At 41.0% G+C, this 24,202-nt stretch overlaps 1 protein-coding gene across 1 annotated transcript; it reads left to right on the top strand.

Annotated features, from left to right (window-relative positions):
- Window positions 1-8,596: 8,596 nt before the first annotated feature.
- On the top strand, window positions 8,597-19,623 carry LOC148534681 (chymotrypsin-like elastase family member 1). The gene is made up of 8 exons (XM_088466324.1): window positions 8,597-8,650; window positions 10,576-10,673; window positions 11,620-11,720; window positions 13,177-13,302; window positions 15,634-15,770; window positions 16,608-16,753; window positions 18,075-18,224; window positions 19,554-19,623. The coding sequence occupies exons 1-8, from the start codon at window positions 8,611-8,613 to the stop codon at window positions 19,560-19,562; spliced, it is 807 nt and encodes a 268-aa protein (XP_088322450.1). The 5' UTR covers window positions 8,597-8,610; the 3' UTR covers window positions 19,563-19,623.
- The last annotated feature ends 4,579 nt before the right edge of the window (window positions 19,624-24,202 follow it).

The following is a 24,202-nucleotide window of genomic DNA, read 5'->3' as shown; positions in this document are numbered from 1 at the left end:
TCTGTGTTTGTGAATAGTATGCACTGTGGCTGCACGTGCATCAACAAAGCAGCAGCGCCAAGCGTGCGCCTGTGTCATAAGTAAAAGGCCAGCTGGCTCATCTGTTAAAGGGTGCTGGTACCCCCAAAGTGCACTCCAAAAAAAATAAAAAATTATTATTTTCTGTGTTGTGAATTGTATGCACTGTAGCCACACATCCATCAACAAAGGAGCAGCGTCAAGCGTGCGCCTGTGTCATAAATCAAGTGCTGGCTGGCTTGACCATTAAAGGGTGCTGTAACCCCCAAAGTGCACTACAAATTTTTTTTAAAATTCTTCTTTCTGTGTTTGTGTTCGCCTTAGCCGCACGTATATATCAATCAATATACTGTAACATAAATGGAGGACCAAACTTTGTCCCCTAAAAATAAAATAGGGAAAGATCAAGAACCACTTCCTCCTAGTGCTGAAGCTGCTGCCACTAGTCATGACATAGACGATAAAATGCCATCAACGTCGTCTGCCAAGGTCGATGCCCAATGTCATAGTAGAGGGCATATAAAATCCCAAATGACAAAGTTCAAGAAAATTACCTTAAAAAAACTTTTAAATCATCTGAGGAGAAACATAAACTTGCCAATATGCCATTTACGATATGGAGTGGCAAGGAACGGCTAAGGTCTTTCCCTATGTTCATGACTAGTGGTTCAGCTTCACATGACGATGGAAGCCCTCCTCCCACTACAAAAATCAAATGAGTTATGCTGGAAAAAGCACTGCGAAGAACTGTACGTTCTATGTGTTCTAAGAAGATATCACAAATCCCCAAGGAGAGTCCAAGTGTGGTGGCGGTTGCAAAGCCTGACCTTCCCAGCACTCGACGGGAAGAGGTGGCTCTTTCCACCTTTTGCACGCCCTCTGCAAGTGCTGAAAGGAGCACCCACAGTCCACTTGCTGATATGCAACTTGAAGATGTCACTGTTGAAGTACAACAGGATGAGGATCCTGAAAAATGCGCTTGTACCAAATGTCCACTTAACCACGGACATGTGGACAAGTGGAACAGGGCAGACTAAGGACTATATGACTGTGACAGCCCACTGGGTAGATGTATCACCTTATGCAGCAACAACAGCAGCATCACCAGTAGCAGCATCTCAGAAACGCCAGCTTGTTCCAAGGCAGGCTACACTGCGTATCACCGGTTTCAGTAAGAGGCACACCGCCGACAACCTCTTAGAGAAACTGAGGAAAATCATTGCCCAGTGGCTTACCCCACTTAGACTCTCCTGGGGATTTGTGATATCTGACAATGCCACCAATATTGTGCGGGCATTACATCTAGGCAAATTCCAGCATGTCCCATGTTTTGCTCACACAATAAATTTGATGGTGCAGAATTTTCTGAAAAGCAACAGGGGCGTGCAGGAGGCGCTCTGGGTGGCCCAAAAAATTTGTGGCTACTTTCGCCATTCAGCAACTGCGTGCTGAAGATTGGAGCACCAGCAAACACTCTTGAACCTGCCCCACCATCACCTGAAGCAAGAGGTTGTGATGCGGTGGAACTCAACCCTCTATATGCTTCAGAGGATGGAGGAGCAGCAAAAGGCCATTCAAGCCTATACATCCACCTATGACATAGGCAAAGGAGAGGGGTATGCACCTGACTCAAGCACAGTGGAGAATGATTTCCGTGTTGTGCAAGGTTCTCCAGCCCTTCGAACTTGCCACACGTGAAGTCAGTTCAGACACTGCCAGCTGAGTGAGGTCATTCCCCTCATCAGGTTTTTGCAGAAGCAGCTGGAGAAAGTGAAGGAGGAGCTAAGATGAAGCGATTCTGCTTGGCATGTGGGACTTGTGGATGAAGCCCTTCATTTGCTTTGCCAGGATTCCAGGGTGGTCAATCTGTTGAAATCAGACCACTACATTTTGGCCACAATGCTCGATCCTAGGTTTAAAGCCTATGTGATGTCTCTCTTTCCGGCCGACACAAGCCTGCAGAGGTGCAAAGACCAATCCAGATCCAAAACACGAAGAAAGATTCAGATCCAAAACCAAAACACAAAACAGGAAAAGTGGCCGGTGCACACCCCTACTTATAATGGACGAGATTCACTAAAATGGAGCTGGGCGGTCAGTCGGAAAATGGTGTCTCCTTGCCATTCGCAAAATGGTGCCGCGCATATTTAATTCTAAACCGATCCTGTGTCTGCCAATTATCCGGCTTCGACACCTTACACCACCCAGTTCACTGCTTTCAGCTCCTTCAAATTTCACCAGTCACATACATTAGGAACCCAGTCAGAGGACCTGTGTTTCGGGTGCAGCGGAGCTCAAACCTCCTTGCGGGTTCCCTGGTGAACACCACTGATACATTAGACTCCATGCCTCTACTCTTGGTATTTGCATCTGTATTAACCCAGCAAGAGCTTTGGCACTGCCCCACGAAAAACTAGTTAAGATCTGTTCTTTGTTGTTCATAAGGGAGTGCTTTGGTTTTGTTTGGTAGTTAAGAATAATTATATACAGAAAGTGCTTCCCCAGCTATTGCCATTCTTTAATCAGTTTATCTTGACTGCATATTGGTCAGGTATAAGTACTTTATGATGACATATGTTTCTTAATAGTGCACTAGTATTATATACGTATATTAGTAAGATTTGATAGAGATAAGTCTCATGATGATGGTAGTGTATGTTCCTTTTCATTATCAGACATGGATATACAATAACAGCAATTTCTTGTGTGATATAATAAATATTATACTTCAGTGATTCCCAAACTTTCCTGAATCACAGCACCCTAGATTATCAGCATTTTTTTCAGTCATTGTTGTGATCCTGTTTGTCTACATAATTTATGATTGGCAGCCACCGGGACTGGTTTTGCCTATCACATTGACCATAAATAATTTGATTTGTTCCTGGACCTCCAAGACTTGGCACCCCTGCAAGTGCACCCCAGGGCACCTTGTTTGGGAATGACTGGTATACATAATGAGGACATCATAATCTGATACAAATAAAATAATCATGATGACACATACAATACAAATAATGTTGCCTATTTTATGTTAAATAAAATAGTCAAGTTAAATATATTGTATATATTTGAAGTAGAGATATGTGCGGACCCCTTTGTTTTGGTTTTGATTCTAATTCATCATTGTGTTTTGGTTTTGGTTCAAGATTGATAAAAACAGCTAAAGTCATGTAATTTGTGCCTGATTTTGTTCCTAGTGTATTATTAACCTCAATAACATTCATTTCCAGTCATTTTGACCACCTCAAAGCTCACAATATTGTTCACCAATATTGGCCAAAGGCTTGCTGGCTAAACTAAGCAACAGAGCAGTGGCACAAACACACAGCAGTTTAAAAGAATATAACACATCTATGAAACATTGCAGCACAGCAGTGACAGGATGGATGGCAGTTTCATAAACTATAGGACCCCATAGAGAGAATATTTTCATTAATCAAGAACTAGATCGGAGGCCCAAGGGCAGTACAGGGAAATTAAGGTGAAGTATGTAGTGGAAGACAGGTAAAGCATTGGTTGGTTGGGTGATTAAGAAAACTGAGAAGAGAAAAGCCAATAAAAGAATACAATGTTGTTAATATAGCCAAGGATTCCTAACAAGAGTTGCAAGAGAAGTTGGCCATACTAAACCCTCCTTCATAATTTGGTAACAACCCCTATAGTACAATTGAGTTGCACCAGAGAGTCTGAGTATGAGAGAAACTAGCTTGGAGGCCCAATAGTACAGTTAAATGGAGGCAGAGTATGTACTGTAGTGGAAGGCAGATAAAGGATTGATTAAGACAATTTAATTTGAGACGTGACCTTGCAAGATCTGTTTTTCAGCAACTGAGAAGAGGAAAGGCCATCAAAGAATACAATATTTTTAATATAGCCAAGGATTCCTGAAAAGAGTTGCAAGAGAAGCTGATAATATAACCTTCCTCTTCCTGAATTGGGTAACAACCCCTGTAGTACATTTATGATGTGCACCAGAGAGTCTGAATATGAGAGAAATTAGCTTAGAGTATTGGAAGGCAGGTAAAAAATAATGATCAATTAAATTTTTTTTAATTGAGACGTAGCCATGTATCTTCTTATTCATATTACTAAATAAAACTAAATATGCTCCATAATTCTGTTAAATTTTTTTTAGATTTTGTGAGGCTCTGCATTACTTCTGGTTAAAAATGTGTTGCAAATTAGTTATGTGTAAGAGCAATAACCAATAAAAATATTTTTTTCTATGCAGAAATGTAATCTTTTCATTTCACCAGTACCGCTTGTCTACATATTTGTGGTTAAGTGGATAGTGGGTACAAAGGTTCCACTGATGGATAACTTACTTAGACACAAACAACATCCTCATCATCAACATCCTCATCAGCGTCCGATACACAAATATCCCCCTCACCCTGTTGTATTTCCACAGTAGCATCCTCAATTTCTATGTCACCATATTTACTTGTGCTGCTCATCCCCATATTTGCATAGGGTGTAGAAATGGTGGAAGGAGGCTTCTCTAAGAGTACAGTGTTAGAAATGTCAGACTTAGCACTCATGGACATACTTATGGTGCGTACACATGGGACAATTAAAATGCTCAATACGAATGATAACGATATAAATCATATTGTTGTCATTCATCCAGCACACCCGGGAGATTGTTCAGTGATATCATTATCACTAATGGTCGTCCTGTGAGTATGCATCATTAGGCTATCCTCAGGGATTTGTGAAGTTTAGTGAACACACAGTTTATTTTTCAAACTTAGTTTTGTTTTGGTGAACTGATTTCAAGTAGAGATGAGCGGGTTCAGATCTCAGAGATCCGCACCCACCCAAATTTTTAGATCCAGGGTGAGAACCGAATGTGCGTTCAGATCCTGAGCCGACCCCGGATCTCAAACTGAGGCAAAACCGTAGAGACTAAATCTAGCGGCTCACAAGCTTTCGTCTTTATATATAAGGGACCACGCGGCAGCCTCCACTTCACTCCGGCTGTGGAGACTAAACAGGGAGGGTGGGTAGTGTAGGGCTAGGAGGTACTTACCTGTGCTGGTGCTGTGCTGGTGCTGTGCTGTTTGCTGTGTGCTGGGCTTGTGCACTGCTGATCCTTCTGGTGCTGTAACTGCTGTGCTGTCTGCTGTGTCCATCTGGGCTGGTGCTGTTGCTGATCCATCTGGGCTCCTGCTGTGCTGTCAGCTGCGTCCATCTGGGCTGGTGCTGATCCATCTGGGCTGGTGCTGTGCTGTCTGCTGTGTCTATCTGGGCTGGTACTGTGCTGTCTGCTGTCTATCTGGGCTGGTGCTGTTGCTGATCCATCTGGGCTGGTGCTGTGCTATCTGCTGCGTCCATCTGGGCTGGTGCTGATCCATCTGGGCTGGTGCTGTGTTGTCTGCTGCATCCATCTGGGCCCAAGTTCTGGACCCCCCAAAAATATATATATATGTTGTCTTTTTATTTTTTGTTCTGTGTGTGCTTAGGTGCACAAGATACAGCAATGCAACGTAGTGCTGCCTGACTCCAGTCGTCATCAATCTGTGCTCTGGGCCCAAGATCTGGACCCGAAAAAAAAAAAAATAGTGCATTTTTTTGTCTAATATTTTTCTGTGTGTGTGTGCATGCTAGGCTTAGCTGCACAAGATACAGCAACGCAACCTAGTGCTGCTAGACTCCAGTTATCATCAATCTGTGCTCTGAGCCCAAGTTCTGGACACGAAAAAAAAATAAAACAAATAGTGTCTTTTTTGTCTAATATTTTTCTGTGTGTATGTGTTAGGCTTAGCCGCAGAAGATACAGCAATGCAACCTAGTGCTGCCCAGCTCCAGTCATCAACAATCTGTGCTCTGGGCCCAAACTCTGGACGCGAAAAAAGAAATTAAACAAATAGTCTTTTTTTATCTAATATTTTTCTGTGTGTGTGTTAGGCTTAGCCACACAAGATACAGCAACGCAACATAGTGCTGCCCGACTTCAGTCATCATCAGTCTGTGCTCTGGGCCCAAGTTCTGGATGCGAAAAAAAAATAGAACAAATAGGGCCAAATGTAATAGGTAGTCAGTTTTAGTAACACTACAAACCTGCTCTTTTAAGAAGTGCAAGTTTGTACTGAAACTCGCAAATTCAATAGCCTGCAAACTTTTCAGCTCGAGGCTACTACATATGCAAGTTTAGGTGAGTTTAGGACTATGTAAACTGACACCTTTTAATGCGAGTAGCATTAAAAGGTGTGAGTTTTAGAGAAGCCATCATAGATCAACGAGATCTGTGATGGCTTCTGTCTGTATTTTAAAATACAAATGACGTGCACCCCCTCCCCAAAAGCCTTACCAGCCCCAGGCTTTATAAAGCCTGTCCTGTAAATAAGTAGGGGGCACCTGTATATTAAAAACCAGCACAGGGCTTTGCAGAGCCAGTGCTGGTTTTGAAAAATCAGGGGACAAAACGAATAGGGGTCCCCTGAAAATTCCAAAACCAGCACCGAGCTCTTTCTAGCGGGGGGATAATGTCACAGCACGGGAAAACCTTTCACTGGTTTCCCCAGCCAAAGCATTACCCCTGACTGCTAGTCAGCCCAGGACGGGGATCCCTGGGTAGTTGGGGACCCTCCCAATAAAGAGGTCCTCCTCTCCAGGGCACCCCAGGCCTAGACTGATAGCCCGGGGCTATCCACTGCACCCTAGGGCGGTGGGTGCCAGGTTGATAGTGTTAGTGTTTTGTGTAAAGTACAGGGTTAAATATTCTCTTTAGTTGTAGAACCACACGTACCAGCAAGCCTCCCTCGCATGCTGGTATTTGGAGAACCACAAATACCAGCATGCGGATCATTACGGGCCCGCTGGCACTGGTAGTTCCACAACTAAAGAAATACGTAAATAAAGAAACACACACCATGAAAGTAAAATTTTAATAAAACATACCTGCACACTCACACATACTCACCTAGTATCCGAAGTAATCCATAGGGGTACCTGAAAAAAAATCCAGACTCACCTCTCCTATGCGTAGTTCACATCTGCTTCATTCCCTGTAGGCATCCGAAGGGTTAAAATAACAAATCGATAAAAAAACATACCATGCCGGATTGAGCAAAGGTATGTGTATGTACACATACCTTTGCTACTCGTAAATGCCTGGTTCACATGCGTGCCCCGTCATTGAAGGGGCCTCCAGCCAATCAGCGGGCATCTCCGTCGGAGCAGCTCCCTGATTGGCTGAATGCGGTCAGCCTGTGTTCCCCATAGACATCAATGGTGAGAATTCACCATTGAAGTCTATGCTGGCTCCCGCTACATTGTATCAATAATGTAACCACAAGATTAAACTCAATTAACCCTTTGGATGCCTACAGGGAACGAAGCGGATGTGAACTACGCATAGGAGAGGTGAGTATGGATTTTTTTTCAGGTACCCCTATGGATTACTTTGGATACTAGGTGAGTATGTGTGAGTGTGCAGGTATGTTTTATTAAAATATTACTTTCACGGTGTGCGTTTGTTTTTTTATGTATTTCTTTAGTTGTGGAACTACAAGTGCCAGCGGTCCCGTAATGCCCCGCATGCTGGTATTTGTGGTTCTCCAAATACCAGCATGAGGGGGAGGCTTGCTGGTACTTGTGGTTCTACAACTAGAGACAATATTTAAGCCTTTATTTTACACAAAACACTAACACTATCAACCCGGCGCCCACCGCCCTAGTATGCCGGGGATAGCCCCGGTCTATCAGTTTAGGCTTGGGGTGCCCCGGTGAAAGGTTTTCCCTGGCTGTGGCATTATCCCCCCTCTAGTAAGAGTTCGGTGCTGGTTTTGGATTTTTCAGGGGACCCCTACTCGTTTTGTCTTCTGATTTTCCAAAACCAGGACCAGCTCAACAAAGCCCTGTGCTGGTTCTTAATATATAGGGGCCCCCTATGCATTTTGGCCCCTGTATTTTTAGGACCAGGACAGGCTTTACAAAGCCCGGGGCTGGTTATGCTTTTACATAAGTACACACAGAAACATGTACATATCTCATGGATATGTGCATGTTTCTGTGTTAATCTGACCTGCTCAGGATATACTCGCTAGCCTGAAGCAGGTCTATTATTTGGGGACTTTTGGTTATCTTTTTTTCCGCGAGTCTAAAACAGACACCCTATTACGTTGGGCGAGTTGATTGTTTTCAATGTGAAAACATCTGGATGCGAGTTTGAGAATGGGTTTTTAGTAACTATGAAAAATGCGAGTTTTAGTGAACTGACAACCTATTACATTGGAGAGTTGTGAAAAATTGCGAGTTTAGTACAAAACTCGCAATTTACCAAAACTGATACCCTATTACATCTGGCCCATAGTGTCTTTTTTTGTCTAATATTTTTCTGTGTGTGTGTGCGTGTTAGGTTTAGCTGCACAAGATACAGCAACGCAACCTATTTGAAATTCTTTTTATAACAACATATCTATACATATTTGTCCTTCAGGGACACATGGAAACACATTTACCACCTGTGTTACCTGCATCATCTGGAAGTATTCTCACTATATGTTGACGCCTTTTTCAATTATATAAAAGGGGAGACACCACTGTTAGGTCTTTACAGAACAATTGCCCAGGAATCGTCTCACCATGCTCAGGCTTCTTGTATTGGCTGCTCTTGTCCTTTGCGGTAAGTTTTATCATCTAAATACATGTACTGTATATTCTATTTATACTGGCAAATCTTTATAAGCAATTCCTAAATACTGTACTATATTTGTGGTTTCTTGAATTGCCTTCCTACAATTACTATTGTACTGTAATAATTAAACATACTTATGTTGTTCAGAGGTGACCAAATTCTGAAAGACCCCCTTCCCCCTAGTCCCTAGTCCTCTGTTTTCTCCATCAACTAGTCTTCATTCCGTCTTCAAATTTACAATCACGCTTTATCATATATCATATTTATTATATAATTTGTGACAAATGTTATCATACATTGTAAAGCCGAAGCAAAACACATTTGTAGGAAAATAGAGGATTTAGTTCTTTCAGATTAAAGGGGAAGATGCATCTAGCTTTGGAGAGAGATAAAGTGGAGAGAGATAAAGTACCAACCAATCAGCTCCTAACTGTCATTTACAGGCTGTGCTTGAAAAATGACAGTCAGGGGTAAATTTATTAAAGTGAGAGTTTTTAGAAGTGAGTTTTAAAAGTGATGTTGCCCATAGCAACCTATCAGATTGTAGCTATTATCTTCAAGAAGGTGCTAGTTAAATGTTAAGTAGAATCTGATAGGTTGCTATGGGCAACATCCCTTTATAAACTCACTTCTAAAAACTCTCACTTTAGTAAATTTATCCCTTAGAAGCTAATTTGTTGGTACCTTATCACTCTCCACTTTATCCCTCACCAAGTCTTGATACATCTCCCCTTAATGGTTTTAAGAGACGAGACCTCACGCAGGGATGAATAGCAAGACAGTCTATTTTCTATGTTCTATTACTATTATTCACCTTCTTAAATTTAAATAGGACCGTTTACAAAATGTTCACAAAATATATTTAAAGCCACAATGAGATAATAGGTTTATTTAAATGCATGAAGAGTAGGCATCTGATCATGTCCACACAACTAAATAAATAGGCTCCATTACACAACAGACAATAGTTAATGTTACATGCATATCCTTTACATCTACATTTGTATTATCTAGGCTTTAGGAGTTAACATTATTGAATAGGAACATTTAAAATGCAAAACTTACGCAATTATTACATTCAATTTTTGCAGAGAGAGCAACAATCCCCGCTACCTCCAGATGGAACAGTGTACAGGGGGGTCAGATCCTCCCATATGCATATGTCCTTTATTGATTATACAGTTCTAACATTTTATTGATCTGAGGAAAACTTTTTTTTTCCAATTTGTAAGAATATAAAAGTGAATTTTATATTGTACTTGTCCCTTATCTGAAAAATTATATTTGTTAAAATATAATATAATACTTTAATAAACTAATTATAATATAAACTGACACTATAGGTTATAATCATAGGTATATTTAGGGTGTGTAGTATATTTATCTTGTGCCGGCAAGCTGTTCCCTCCTCCTCCAAGGCGCCATCTTCCCAGTGGCATCTTCAGGAAGATGGTGCCGTGCAGTGAAAGCAAACACCCTGGTGCTGTGCCAGTCTTTGCTCTCTTGTGCGTATGTGCCATCTTCCTGAATATCGCTGGGAAGATTGCACCACGGAGAAGGACAGACTCGCTTGATTGCATAAGGTAAGATGCAGGGCTTGGGGCAGCCCCACCGCTCAGAGGAGGGAGCTGGCTGCACACAGGCCCTGTTGTTAGTACGTCCCTGGTTATAATAATGTATCATTATCCATAGTTTGCAAATGTAACATACCATGAAGGGAAACTCGAGTGGCCGAATGAACATGAATATGTACACAATACTTGCATTGTATTATTACCAAATAAAATATTTTACTAAAAACAACTCTCAAATATTGTTTTAGTGAGCTAAAGAGATGTTTTAAAAAAAAAATCCTTATTCCATTTTTTTTTTAAGTAGTAAGTCTCTTCAATGTCTATTTTCTCTGCCTAAAGGATATTGTCACGAGGATAACATACTCTTTTTGGAAGAAAATGTAAATGGACGTGTGGTAGGAGGAACAGATGCAGTAAAGAACGCCTGGCCATGGCAGGTGAGCAGGACTATAGTACACACACAGATTGTACATCTGGCTTTCTAGCTGACTATACTCTACACACAGACAATATCCTGAACACCCAATGGACCTTAAACATCATAAGCATCATTCATGGTCCATCAAGATTTTGTTGCTTGAATTGTACATTCCAAGCATTTCACTAATGTCCCTTGTTAAGCTTGTTTTGTATTTTCTGCTGTAAAGGCAAATGTAAAGCACTTTGAGTCCTATTAGGAGAAAAGTGCTATATAAATAACATTATCATTCCCTCTGCCATTCCAAATCACTAAGCATAGGGAACTGTAAGTGTAAGATATGACTTACCATCTGTGCTCAAGCATTGATATCTTTAAAATCAGGACTGTTAGTGTGCTTCGAAGGCCAAGGTTGGGAATCACTGGCTTAAGGATTAGTTTCCCTGAACTATGTGATACACGGCTCATACTACACACACTTGGGGCCAAATATAATAGGGTGAGAGTTTAGAAAATGTGGGAGTTTAGCAGCAAACTATCACATTGGTTGAGTTCTACTTCCAAAATGGGAAAACATCTGGATGAGCGTTTAAACTTTTTGAGTCTAAAAACATGCGAGTTTGCATGTTCTCGGCTTCTATTACATTGGCCAAGTTTAATAAGTGTGAGAGTTTACTGCTAAACTCTCACATTTTCTAAACTCTCGCCCTATTACATTTGGCCCTTGGAATATATGTCTCATGAATAGATTTTAAAATAGCACAACTTCATTGAAAGGTTTAGGTTGGAAAAATGAACATTCTTGTTTATTTACATATTAGCACAACTTCCATACATACAGTATGTTTTATTTCATATCAATGCAGGATCAAGCATTAAGCAACATGTGTTGATCATTATATCCAAGCTTTTATTATTTAGTTCACTGAGTCATAAAGTAATGTTCTGTTATTGTGTATCTTCAGGTATCCCTCCAATATCTCTCTGGCGGCAGCTGGTTCCACACCTGTGGAGGTTCCCTGATCCGTGCAAACCGTGCGATAACTGCTGCTCACTGCGTGGACAGGTAACAAACCGGCCTTGTTTATTGTTAATAGTCCACTGTAAGACATACTTGTCTACTTTTGAAGAAGCATTTCAGGGAGATTGTGAAAGAAACACCTATGAGCAGCGGTCTAGTAGACGTGTACTGCTACATCTGAGAGGTTTGCCATAAAATTGATTTACATACAAATTAAATGAGCCCCAAAGCAGTTAGTAAGATCTATTTGTTGATGAAAATATACTGATGCGCTTCAAAATATGCATGTAACCATAGGGATTATTGTACTCTTATAAACAATGCAGGGAAATGATACAAATGATACTAATTGAATGCATATATCGCTATTTTTATTTATATTTAACAGCTTCAAGATTGAGGTAAGGTGCAATCAGGGAGATTGCTAGGCTCTTCAGGGAGTCAGGGAGATTGCTACTATGTCAGGGAGTCTCCCTCACAATCAGGGAGAGTTGGCAAGTATGCTGTAAGATCACTTGTATAATATTTATTGAAATACTTAATCTAGTTGTTAAATAGAAGGCTTCTTTCCAAGAAGGTATTACAGACTACTGAACATTGATATGTATCATATAAAATTATATACCTTATACACCTTAAGGGTTACACTAAACTCAATATTTCCTTATGCTCTCTTTAACTCCTCTACAGCAGGCTGCGGTGTTAGGAGTTGGGTGCTTCCCTGTCTTAAGGTCCCCCACACACGAAGCAAAATAGTGGGCGATCCGACAGTTTTGAACGATATCACCGCTATATCGTTCCATGTGTGGGCATGATATTGTCCGCTGCGTGCACCCGTGGGGTCGTCCATCGCTCCTCCAGATCTTTCTGCATGTTCAATTGATCTGAGGGATCGACGAACGATCCCATGTAGCACTATGCGGGTGGGGGATGGGGATGCTGGCACATCAGGCAGTCGTCCACCGGATTGCCCCATGCGTGGCGACCGCCCGATATATCGTCCGTCGGATCGGCCGTCACATCGCAAGGTGTATATCACACAGTGCATGGGGCCCTTCATATATATATGATTTACATATTAACAGGCAAGCTTCGTAGATTGCTATTTGTGTATTGGTTGATTCTTATAAAAGGGAGGGGACAATTCAAATGACTGCAATATTAACCTGCCATGCCCTGTGAGCAACACTCCCTTTCTCTTGTGCACTGGTTTCCTATTAGAGTATATTTTGTGATGCGGATTCCAGTGAGGGATCTCCATTGTTCTGCTAATTATGCTAGTTAAATAGAGGTTTGAGATCTTGTTGACCTACTCCATATATGCTCAATGCATTATATTTGTTTCCTTCAGTAATTATTATAATTGGCACATACAGTTGTTTTTTGCTGTGTTTATCACATTATTATAAAATTGATGAAGATATTTGGGTTCATGCTTTATAAAATGACTGACAGTACACACTGCTAATACCATCTTCCTTCTTCTCATCCTCTGCAACAGTCCCCTCACCTTCCGTGTGGGTCTGGGAGATCACAACCTCAGTGTTAATGAAGGCACTGAACAGGTCATTGCCGTGTCTAGCACCAGGCAGCACGCCAGCTGGAATACCAACGATGTCGCTGCCGGGTAGGGAACTAATTTAGGAACGATTATCACAGCTAACTAAAAGACTTTGAAGTTCATGTAAAAAGATAATATAAAATCTGTACTAGGCAAAAGGTAGACAGTGAACATTGTGGTTTTATGAAGTAAGTGAACAATACGTGGTTTTATGAAGCTTCATTTTCCGATCATTTAGTGCCTTGTTTTAATGTGAAACTAACCCTAAAAAAATTGTTTACTATGTTTCAGAGAAGGGTGAATTTTGCTAAGTTTCCTTCAATGTCAGAATCTTAATATTCATTTATTTAGAAAACAACTTGCTGGATACGGCATTTTCATGCTTCTTTATTGCAACAAATTGCCCAATAGCACATCCTCTGTAGCCCTAAAACAATGCAATGCCGGATAACAATCAGTCATGTCAACATTCCTGGCCATCATCCATCAATGGTTAACATTCATCGATGATTTCCTCCTGATGGTTATGTCATCAATGGCAGAGATCCGATGGTTCTCCGCCATCACATTTTTTCCCTCCTGTGGCACAGTAAGCACTAAGGTTAGCCATTCCCTGATCGGCCACCGGGTCCCTCCTCCCAGTAGCTGAGAGCCATTGTCTGCACTGTGTGGGGGTAATTTAGAAGTGGAGAAGTTATAGCAGCGGCTGTGACTATTGTCGCAGCCATTACTGCATCTTTATGCTAATGTCACAGCAGATGAGCGTCCTGTTGAGATGCCCACCAACTGCGGCATGTATCCGCCGATGTGCGTACAAAGAGTACTATCGGCGATTGTGCAGAGTATGTCTATTAGTATTGCATTTTATAAGTACCGTATATACTCGAGTATAAGCCGAGTTTTTCAGCACATTTTTTGTGCTGAAAAAGCCCCCCCTCGGCTTATACTCGAGTCATGCCCGCATGGTACGCTGCAGAGTAGCGTACCATGCGGGCCGCGGTGCAGACTGTGTCACTGTGACACAGCCTGCACCGCGTGTGTAGCGCTGACCGGACGGAGTTCGGTCAGCACTACACACTGCTAAACACACAGCCGCCGAAGCCGGCAGCTATGTGTTTGGTGTAATCAGCAGCCGCTGAGAGTCTGTCAGACTCTCAGCGGCTACTGCTGCTCCCACTGCGGGAGCCATCTTCTGGCTCCCGCAGTGGGTAATGGGAGAGACGTCGTCATGCCGATGTCTCTCCCATTATGCAAAGCGGCGGAGGAGCCTGTAGCAGCGGCGGGACCAGGAGCGGAGCTACAGGTAAGTGTTTTTTTTTTTTTTAATTTCTTTCTACTGGGGGGGCTACTACCGGGGGGTACTACCAGGGGGGGATATCGCTACTGGGGGCACTACCAGAGGGGTGGGATTAATAATGGGGGAACTACCAGGAGGGGATGTTGCTACTGGGGGCACTACCAGGGAGGGGGGGAATACTGGGGGCACTACCAGGGGGGATGTTGCTACTGGGGGCACTACCAAGGGGGGTTAATACTGGGGGCACTACCAGGGGGGGATATTGCTACTGGGGGCACTACCAGGGGGGGGATTAATATTGGGGGAACTACCAGGGGGGATGTAGCTACTGGGGGCCTACCAGGGGGGTGATTAATACTGGGGGCACTACCAGGGGGGGATATTGCTACTGGGGGCACTACCAGGGGGGGTATTACTACTGGGGGCACTACCAGGGGGGGATATTACTACTGGGGGCACTACCAGGGGGGGATATTACTACTGGGGGCACTACCAGGGGGGGATTACTACTGGGGACAGTACCAGAGGGGGGATTACTACCAGTAGCTTCTGCATTTCCCACCCTAGTGGGAATACTCGAGTCAATAAGTTTTCCCAGTTTTTTGTGGTAAAATTAGGTACCTCGGCTTATATTCGGGTCGACTTATACTCGAGTCTATACGGTATATATAATACAGTGCTATCTATTTTAGAGAGATCATCAAAGAACTCCCTGACTGAAAACCCTGAGATTTAGAAGTGACATTAGTCACTGTATCTATATAAAAGCTCCCCATGAATGAGAATTTCCCTTTGTTTGGGTTTAGTAATTTACAGCGCCTATTAAACCTTTTAAAATGAATTTAGTGCATTACAAAAAAAAACCTTCCAATGTTTGTAGTGTTTAGTGTGCTACCCCACCTCTTGCTTTATTTTCTCTATAGAGTATTTTTAGCCAATAAGTAAACCTCTTCGCTGACAGTAACAACCACTGACATTAGTATGCTTAACAAAATAGAACACTTTTATGCAATATTTTATACAATATAATATACAATGTATTGCGATTATACATTTTTCCTTTACCTATTGGAATATTCTCAATATTTGTATTTTTGCAGCTTTGATATTGCTATACTCTGGCTGGCCTCCAGTGCTACCCTGAACACTTCTGTGCAACTGGCTACACTGCCCGCTGATGGCGATATCCTGGCCCACGATTACAACTGCATTGTTTCAGGCTGGGGAAGACTCACCAGTAAGTTCTCTGTGTACAGCTTTGTCTATAAAATGGGCTACATTTTATATTAGTATATAATTGGAGAGGCTTAAATGAAAAAGGCAAAAGAGCAATAGCACATTTTTAGGAAAGGACATGTCTGTTTTATTTTGTTAAATATATATATATATATATATATATATATATATATATATTCAACATTGTCAGAATCATAAGTACAGTAAAAGATCAAATACAAATATGAGAATAATGAAATCCTATACTTTATAAATTAATATAAATGAAATAGAAAATAAACAAAGGGAATAATTCTGCTGTTTCATCAGAGGAATCCCTAGTTAGTATCCCAGTGGGCGCGATGCTGGCACTGAGATTACCAGTGCCGGAATCCCGACGCCAATCACAATACTGGCGTCGACATCCCAACTGCCGGGATACCGAAGGTAAGTATCAGGGTGGGGCAGGGAGTTAGGGTTAGGCACTAGGGGAAGGGTTAGGGTTAGGCGCTAAGAGAGGAGGGTTAGGTTTAGGGTGTGGGGGGGGGTGATAGGTTGAGGCACTATGGAGGGAAGCACCAAAGAGGGAGGGTTAGGGTAGGGAGAGGGTTAGCATACCAAACAAGTGTCGGTATAATAAACCTGTCGGGATGCCGGTGTCGTGATTTTGACAGCCGGGATTCCGACTGCCGCCATCCCATACCGATTCCGATGAAATTGACTAACTGCCTTTGGTGTGACAGTAGATCTCTGCCTCTATAGAGCACACAGAAGAAAGTAATGTAAAAAAGTAATGCCGTTGACTATGTATTATTATTATTTCTTTTTTTTCATTATACTAACTTATGCTTCTCTGCAGCCGGTGGGGCTCTTCCCAGCATCCTCCAGCAGGCCAACCTGGCCGTTGTTGCCCATGCAACCTGCTCTACTAGTGCTTGGTGGGGCTCTACTGTCAAGACCTCTATGATCTGTGCTGGTGGTGATGGAATCACATCTGCCTGCAATGTAAGTTGAATGTACTTTATGTCTATTTTAATAGACCAAGAAATGTATAAATATACATATGTATAAAAATGTATAAATATCACCCAGGTCATATAAAAAGATAGAGATTATGGGCCAAATGTACAGTAATAGGGTGAGAGTTCAGAAAATTTGAGAATAAACTCTCACACTTTTTAAACTCGCCCAATGGTTAGAGTACCAGAGCAAGGAAACTCGCATGTTTTTCAGACTCAAAAATCTCTCATGATTTAAACTCTCATCCAGATGTTTTCCTATTTTGAATATTGAACTCAACCAATGTAATAGAGTGAGAGGTTACTGCTAAACTCTCACATTTTCACATCTTCTAAACTCTCATTCTATTACATTTGGCCCTATAAATCAAACTACTAGCAAATTGTATCAACTAATATATGTATTTTATAATCATAAATGACAAGTATAAGTGGTAAGGTCGTAAACAGTTTTATGCTGCTTGAATAATGATAAAGGGTTTTTGACATTTCTAAAAGTTAAATACTAAGGGGGAGATTTTGACATTTCTAAAAGTTAAATACTAAGGGGGAGATTTAATAAAGCTTGAAGAGCGATAAATCACCAACCAATCAGCTCCTGTCATTTTCAAACACAGCCTGTAGGTTACAGTTAGGAGCTGATTCGTTGGTGCTATATCTCTCACAATTTATCTCTCTTCAGGCTTACTTAAATGTTCCCCTAAGGACCTGATTCCGAGATTTACGCTAATGCAATCGCAGCTGCATTCTCACACGGATCGCAGTTGCTAAAATATACTAATGCCTTCCAAAGCACAGCCTAGCATAGAGACGCCCACTGCTGCCTCCTCATATCATTTCGATGACATGCAACAGTGTAAACATCGGTACCATTGTTGCACATCTGGCATGTAAGTCAGGTCTGGCCAGCTGCAAGCACTGCTGCTCTCTTGATACGCAGACAGCTCTCATGCTGTGCAGGAGATCGCAAAGGCTAATTTATGCACGCCCATGAAATGTCGTTTAAACGGTTCGACACGCCTGCGTTTTTCTAACCACCCCCCCCCCGTTACCACCCCTGACTACCTGTCACTCACTTTGCCAGTGATTCCTCTGTTTGAGCATATTTGCAATGCAATCATTGTGTATGCACTGTGCGGCTTTTATACATGCACAATGGCTAACAATCGCTCTGTTTGCATAAATATCGGCTGTGCAAAAATTTCTGAATTAGTCCCTAATTGACGAAAAATATGAAGCAATATAGTTACCGAACTGTTGTATTAATGTGTAATGTCAATTATCTCTGTTGTCTGTGTTTTCTTCAGGGTGATTCTGGTGGACCCCTCAGCTGCTCTGTCAGTGGTGTGTACCAGGTCCATGGTATTGTCAGCTTTGGATCCTCTCTTGGGTGCAACTACTTCCAGAAACCATCAGTGTTTACTAGAGTCTCTGCTTACATTGGATGGATCGACAGCGTAAGTGGCCCATTATGGATGTTCCAGATAACAGTGTGTTCCTTCTTATGTCATTATTCTAATGTATATACTGTATAACCATCTGTTATACTTCTAGCACCACCTATATAATAGCTAGGAACTGTGGCATAACTGAATCGTATATTACAGGGAAGTAAAGTGCTATAGGATGTCTCAGGTGTGAAATACTATCAGTATTTCATAGCATACAGTGGGGGAGGTGTTTTAAATCTTTAAGAGAGATAAAGTGGAGAAGTTGCATAGAAATCAATCAGCTTCTGTCAGTTTAAAGACTGTGCTAGATATATGATGACTAGAGCTGATTGGTTGTTATGGGTTACTTCTCTACTTCTCCTGGCTTTAGTGCCACTAACAAGTACTACATACTGGCTAACTTTTCATTTTTCCTCCCGGGAGAAGCCCAGGGAGGAGAAGCAGGTGGGTGCAGATGGGAAGGGACTGATGGTTTGTGGAATTAAATTCCGCCTCCTTGTGGTAAATTAACGCAAATAGCACATATTTAAATAGGGGGCGGGCCAAATGACAATATTTGTAGAATTGCATCATTAAGCCCCGCCCCCTACTCGGGGACCCCGATCTTCTTGAAAATTCCCTCCATTCTGCCCTTCACTAGGAAGTGAACAGGAATGAGGGAGAAGTGCCTACTCTACCGGGGGTGCGGGGAGTTACCCGAAATATCGGGAACCTCCAGCGACTTCCGGGAGAGTAGACATGTATGAAGTACTAGTATATTTTTTTAAAGCAACTCAAATATATAATATATGTCCCTAATGTCAACTTAATGCTGACAGTGACTGCGGATCTTACAGGCTTGCACCAATGCACCAGGTCCGGCTGTTCTAGTCTGTGTGACAGTGGGGTCTATTTACTAATTTCACTTATGTTTTAAAGGAACTCCCACAAATTGGGTGCAAATACATTAGATTTAAATTCAGCAACAAGGATTTTTTACCTAATTGATAACGCAGGCCTATATATTATTTGTTACAGTATATTACTTGGGTCATTTACATCTGAATGGTACAATCATCATGTCAGGACATAAAGTAAACAAAATCACTTTATCACTATACATTACCCACACTGCAGTCATAAGCAAATCGTGCCTTTATTTAGACTTTTACCTTTTTATAGCTTATTAAAGCTACTAAAATGTCAATGAAGTGATGTCTAAAATTACATATTTGGGGCATTTGTGTCTGCAGTACTGTTATACAAGTACAAGTGGTCATGATATTTCTGCTCCTTGTTATCAGAGTCTAATACGTGGGATTGTGCTCTAATAATATATTTTCTTCTTGATTCCAGAATGTCTAAATGTATCACACCTTTCTCCCAGGATAGAATTCTGCAAACAACAATAAAATATAAACTATATATGTATATATATTACTGAATACGAATAACAAATTGCTAATAAAGAATTTATCCCCAGCAAATATCTTATAACAGTTTCAATCCTTTCATACATAAGCAAAATGCAGCATTATAGATATAAAGGATATGTGACACTTTTGGACGCAGAGCTCTGCAGCTTATAGGAATAAGAGGAGATCCTATCACTTTAATTGGACCGTAAAAACGTATGCAAAAAGTAGACAAATCCCACCAAAGCGCTGAGTAAATCTAATAAAAATCAAAATAGAAGGGACTAGATAAAGTAATCACTATTTATTCAAAACATAAATGACCCCTAACATAGGGGAAAGTAGAACACAATAGAAAAGGACACACAATCAGTGGTAATAATTCCACTATATATATGCAGGATATGACAATAAATGGCAATTTGTCTACTTTTTGAATGCAGCAATACAATATATCCATTGCATCACACTCATTTACTAGGTGTATTTAGTGATTAAGTTTACTCTCGTCTGTGTCTCTGAAAAGTCTTCATGTTACACTGCAGGATCATATTCCCTCTTGAAGAAGTGTCACTAAAAATATAAACAAAAATAAAATGGTTACATACAAATCCGATGTTTGGGATCTGTGCATGCAGAGGACCCGGTCTGCGCATGTGCGAACGGGTCATGTATATTATTATACAGTGCAGGACCCAGCTCCTGTCATTGATGGAGAGTCTGCACCTTGGTGTCACCCCTCGGCGGGTGACACATGATTGCGGCCCACACCCCCCTTGTGATGCCACTGGGTGTACACAGTGAAGTATGACTGGTAACCACATGACAAAATTAAATAAATAGGATACAAATTCTAAAAATGTATACCTCAACATTTAAAATGCAAAACAGGACAAAATAAGCCCCTCAAATTATTTGGCCAAAGCTCACCCCCTATACAAACATCACTTTGCCATTTCAAGATCTACCCGTTCAAGACCACATTCCAGGAAAGATAACCCACTTTACCAGGTCAGAAAATCGGAACCATTGATTCGCTGAGCACTTTACCGCATATTACGGTAAGGAATCAGCTAATTTTCCTGTGTGCCTCTATGGGGAGCAAAGAAAAATGAAGTGAAGATACATGACCGCAGTGTGCCTTCATGACAGTTCTCAAGTCACTCTGGAAGGGTCGCTAATAATTGAACTGCCCTAAGAATGTATAATGTGGCCTGTTCAGACCCAGCCATATATTTTGCCAAAGTCCTCTTAGTCACACTTACATACTACATAGGACTAGCAGGTAGTGCAGCACCAATTAGATCAGTTAACATTTAAAAAGAATAGCAATATATCCATTTTGCCAGTAACTAGCATCAATCTGACTATTAACAGGCAACCAATTGACTAGTAACCTGCACCTATCTACTCATTAAGCAGCATTAATTCACTATTAACCTGCACCCATCTGATTAGTAACCAGCAACACATTGACTAATAACCTGCACCTCTCTTATCAATTACTGTAAGTATCCTGAACCCACTAATCTTTCCAGCATCAAGAGAACCCTGGATGGCACCAAGACAATGCAGACTAAAATGACATACCTTTCTCTGGTTGTAGACGCAGGTGACAACCCTACATGGGAAGGATTTCTGGACTGCACACCCTAAATATATATATATAATGGGAGGTGCTAACTGATGAGACTAACTGCAGACACAAAAACAGACAAATCTCAGGTGCACAACTCCAAATTATTAATAATATATAAATGCAATAAAATGTAGCAATCAATAGAGGTTTTTAGCATAATCTTGGCCAAGGTTATGGGCCTACCCATCATATCCAGGTAACCTCTGTAGGTTAGGTCCCTAACATACTATGATTCAAATCCAGAGCGCAGGACACCCCCAAACTAGCCCAGCTAAGCCACCCCAGTGCACCACCATAGTAAGAAAAGTGCAGTGTGAAAGAGATAGTTAGGAGCAGCTACTGCTGCATATAAAGAGTGAAAATAAAAAGTGAGATACATGTATAATAAACAAATAGTGAAGGGTTAAAATGTGTTATAAAAGGAAAATGAGTTCCCTGAAACAGATCAACAAAGGCAATCCAGGGGGACCCACGTCCCAAAAATGAACCAAAGTTACACTACAGTATATAAAACTTGTAGGACTTACCTAGAATTGTGCCTAATACCAGTGTGCATATTCATTACAAGACACCATGCTTTTAAACCAATAAGGTGCTAATCCAGAATGAGGGCGTCTCCTTTCCCTCAGGTGTGCAATAAAGCACATTAAATGGAGTATATGGGAAGGATTTCTGGACTGCACACCCTAAATATATAAATATATATATATATATATATAATGGGAGGTGCTACCTGATGAGACTAATTGCAAGCACAAAAACAGACAAATCTCAGGTGCACAACTCCAAATGTGTAGGCACAATTCTAGGTAAGTCCTACAAGTTTTATATACTGTATGATATGCTGTAATGATTGCTAAATTTTATTGCATTTATATATTATTAATAATTTGGAGTTGTGCACCTGAGATTTGTCTGTTTTTGTGACAACCCTACATGGCAGGCACTTCCATTAGGCAGCTTTAACCAGCTGTCTAGGGAGCTGGGACCTGGTAGGCGTTGCCAATGCTGCCCAACACTAAAAACATAAGCATGTCTCCAATGTCTACTTAATGCTGGCTGTGGCAGCGGATCTTACAAGCCAGCGCCAATGCACTTGTTACTTTGCACCATGTGTGGATATTCTGTGTGACAGTGTAACTAAAAAGACTGGTGGGGCAAGCTAGGCAGTGGTGCTTCTCCTCTTTCCTCCCTCTCTAGCCACTCAGTTACAGAAGCTTAGCCTGTCCAGATGAAACAAGGGGGTAAATTTGCTAAGGAGCAGGTTGTCAAAGTGGCCAGTCATCGGCGGCTTTGACCAACAGTTTTAAAACAGCCATAGAAATAAATGGAAAACAAGCCTGATTTAGCATTTATTTGTATTGCCATTTTAAATCTATTGGTCAAAGCTGCTGATGATACAGGTTACATTGTCCCCAACAGTATCCCTCACCTTAGGAGGGGAATCTGTATCTTGCTGAGCCAGAGGAAAGTAGATACCAGCATAAACCAGTCTGAGACACAGGCAGCAAACACAAAACGGGTAACAGGTTTATGCCACTTGCCTACATACTAATGTGTGATCACTGCCCCATTTCCATCAATATGTTGGTGTTTTATTAATATGTTCACTGTATATAAATAAAGAAATGAATAACTCATGTAGTTTTACAAATAGTAGAGAAAAAACACAATTCTGGTGCTTCTAGCTAATCACTGTAAATCATATATAAGATAAATAGAACTGCAGCAGATAACCCACCTCTGTGTATGTTGGTAATTTGGAGAAACCGAAGAAAAGCAAAATCTGCGCTGACTCTATATTAAATCAAATAGATGATTGGAAAAGTAATAATGCAATAATGAATGTACATAAATACACAATAAATATTTAATATCCACTAAGGATGCCACATAAAATCAATAACAAAAGTAAATACATATAACACTAAAAAATCAATCTAGTATTGTACTTTGAAATGATTATAACACTGTGTAACTATTAAATGTATCAATACAAAAGTTGCCAATAGCTGTAGTCCAGCACAACAGAATAAAACACGTATAATAGATACTGAGAGCTGTTAGGTGTTTCTATAGGCCAGATAGTAAATGCTTCCACAATGAAGATAATAACGGCTAATTGATTTAGCAGGTTTAGAAAAACAGTCCTCAGTGTTGTTTAAAAAGAAAAGTCACATATGGTCATATGCAGTGAAATATTGTGAGGCACATAAATGATATCGATCTCGTGCTGTAGTCACCAGCCCCAAGTATGATTGCGCAAAAATACAGCTGTATAAAATACTCTAAGAAGCAACCACTGAGCCGGGATATAGAACAATCACAGTCACAGCAGATTAGAGAAACTATGTTGCACTGCGTATTCACAGTGTTGCCTTCGTGTACTCGGACTTTGTAGTCGGCAAATGTGGGGGCCCCCTTTGTGTGATTCAATCCTCCGGTATCCTGTATTGTATGCCAGGAAATGCACACATCTGTGACAGGTGCTACTGATGTAAAGGAATTCTGCTGCACAGTCTGCTGCGAAAGTCCTGGGTATAGGTGTTTAATGAAGCATCAGACCAATAACAGATGGCAACTGTGTATCCAGTGTAGCACAGTGAAAAGGTAAAAGCGTCCCGTCTAACTAGTTTCGTCACATATCATGTGACTTTATCAAAGGTAATGGGGGAGACCTGCATAGTGCCTAGATATACCTGCTCTCACAGGTGACACTTAAAAGACAATTAGTGGAAACAAAAGTCCATGGGTAAAGTCAATCAACATGATTTTGTTAATGTATGTTTTATGTATAATATATAAGAAAAACCTTTTAAATCATACATAGTTTAGTATAATCATATCGCATAAAAACATAGATAAGAAATATATATATTTAAAAATTTAAAATTAAAATACATTTAAATTAAAATAAGGAATATATATAGTTAAATAATATAATAATAAAT

This window comes from Taudactylus pleione, unplaced genomic scaffold, assembly GCF_031769625.1.
Source record: "Taudactylus pleione unplaced genomic scaffold, aTauple2 ptg000065l, whole genome shotgun sequence".
Taxonomy (NCBI): Eukaryota; Metazoa; Chordata; class Amphibia; order Anura; family Myobatrachidae; genus Taudactylus; species Taudactylus pleione.
Note: the sequence above shows the minus strand (reverse complement) of the source record. Positions and strands in the feature narration are given on the sequence as shown.

Bases quoted from the DNA above. Each gene is read 5' to 3' on its own strand.
- LOC148534681 (XM_088466324.1), top strand. From the start codon at position 8,611: ATGCTCAGGCTTCTTGTATTGGCTGCTCTTGTCCTTTGCG. The intron at 8,651-10,575 runs GTAAGTTTTATC...CTCTGCCTAAAG, and splicing joins GGCTGCTCTTGTCCTTTGCG to GATATTGTCACGAGGATAAC. The intron at 11,721-13,176 runs GTAACAAACCGG...CCTCTGCAACAG, and splicing joins GCTGCTCACTGCGTGGACAG to TCCCCTCACCTTCCGTGTGG.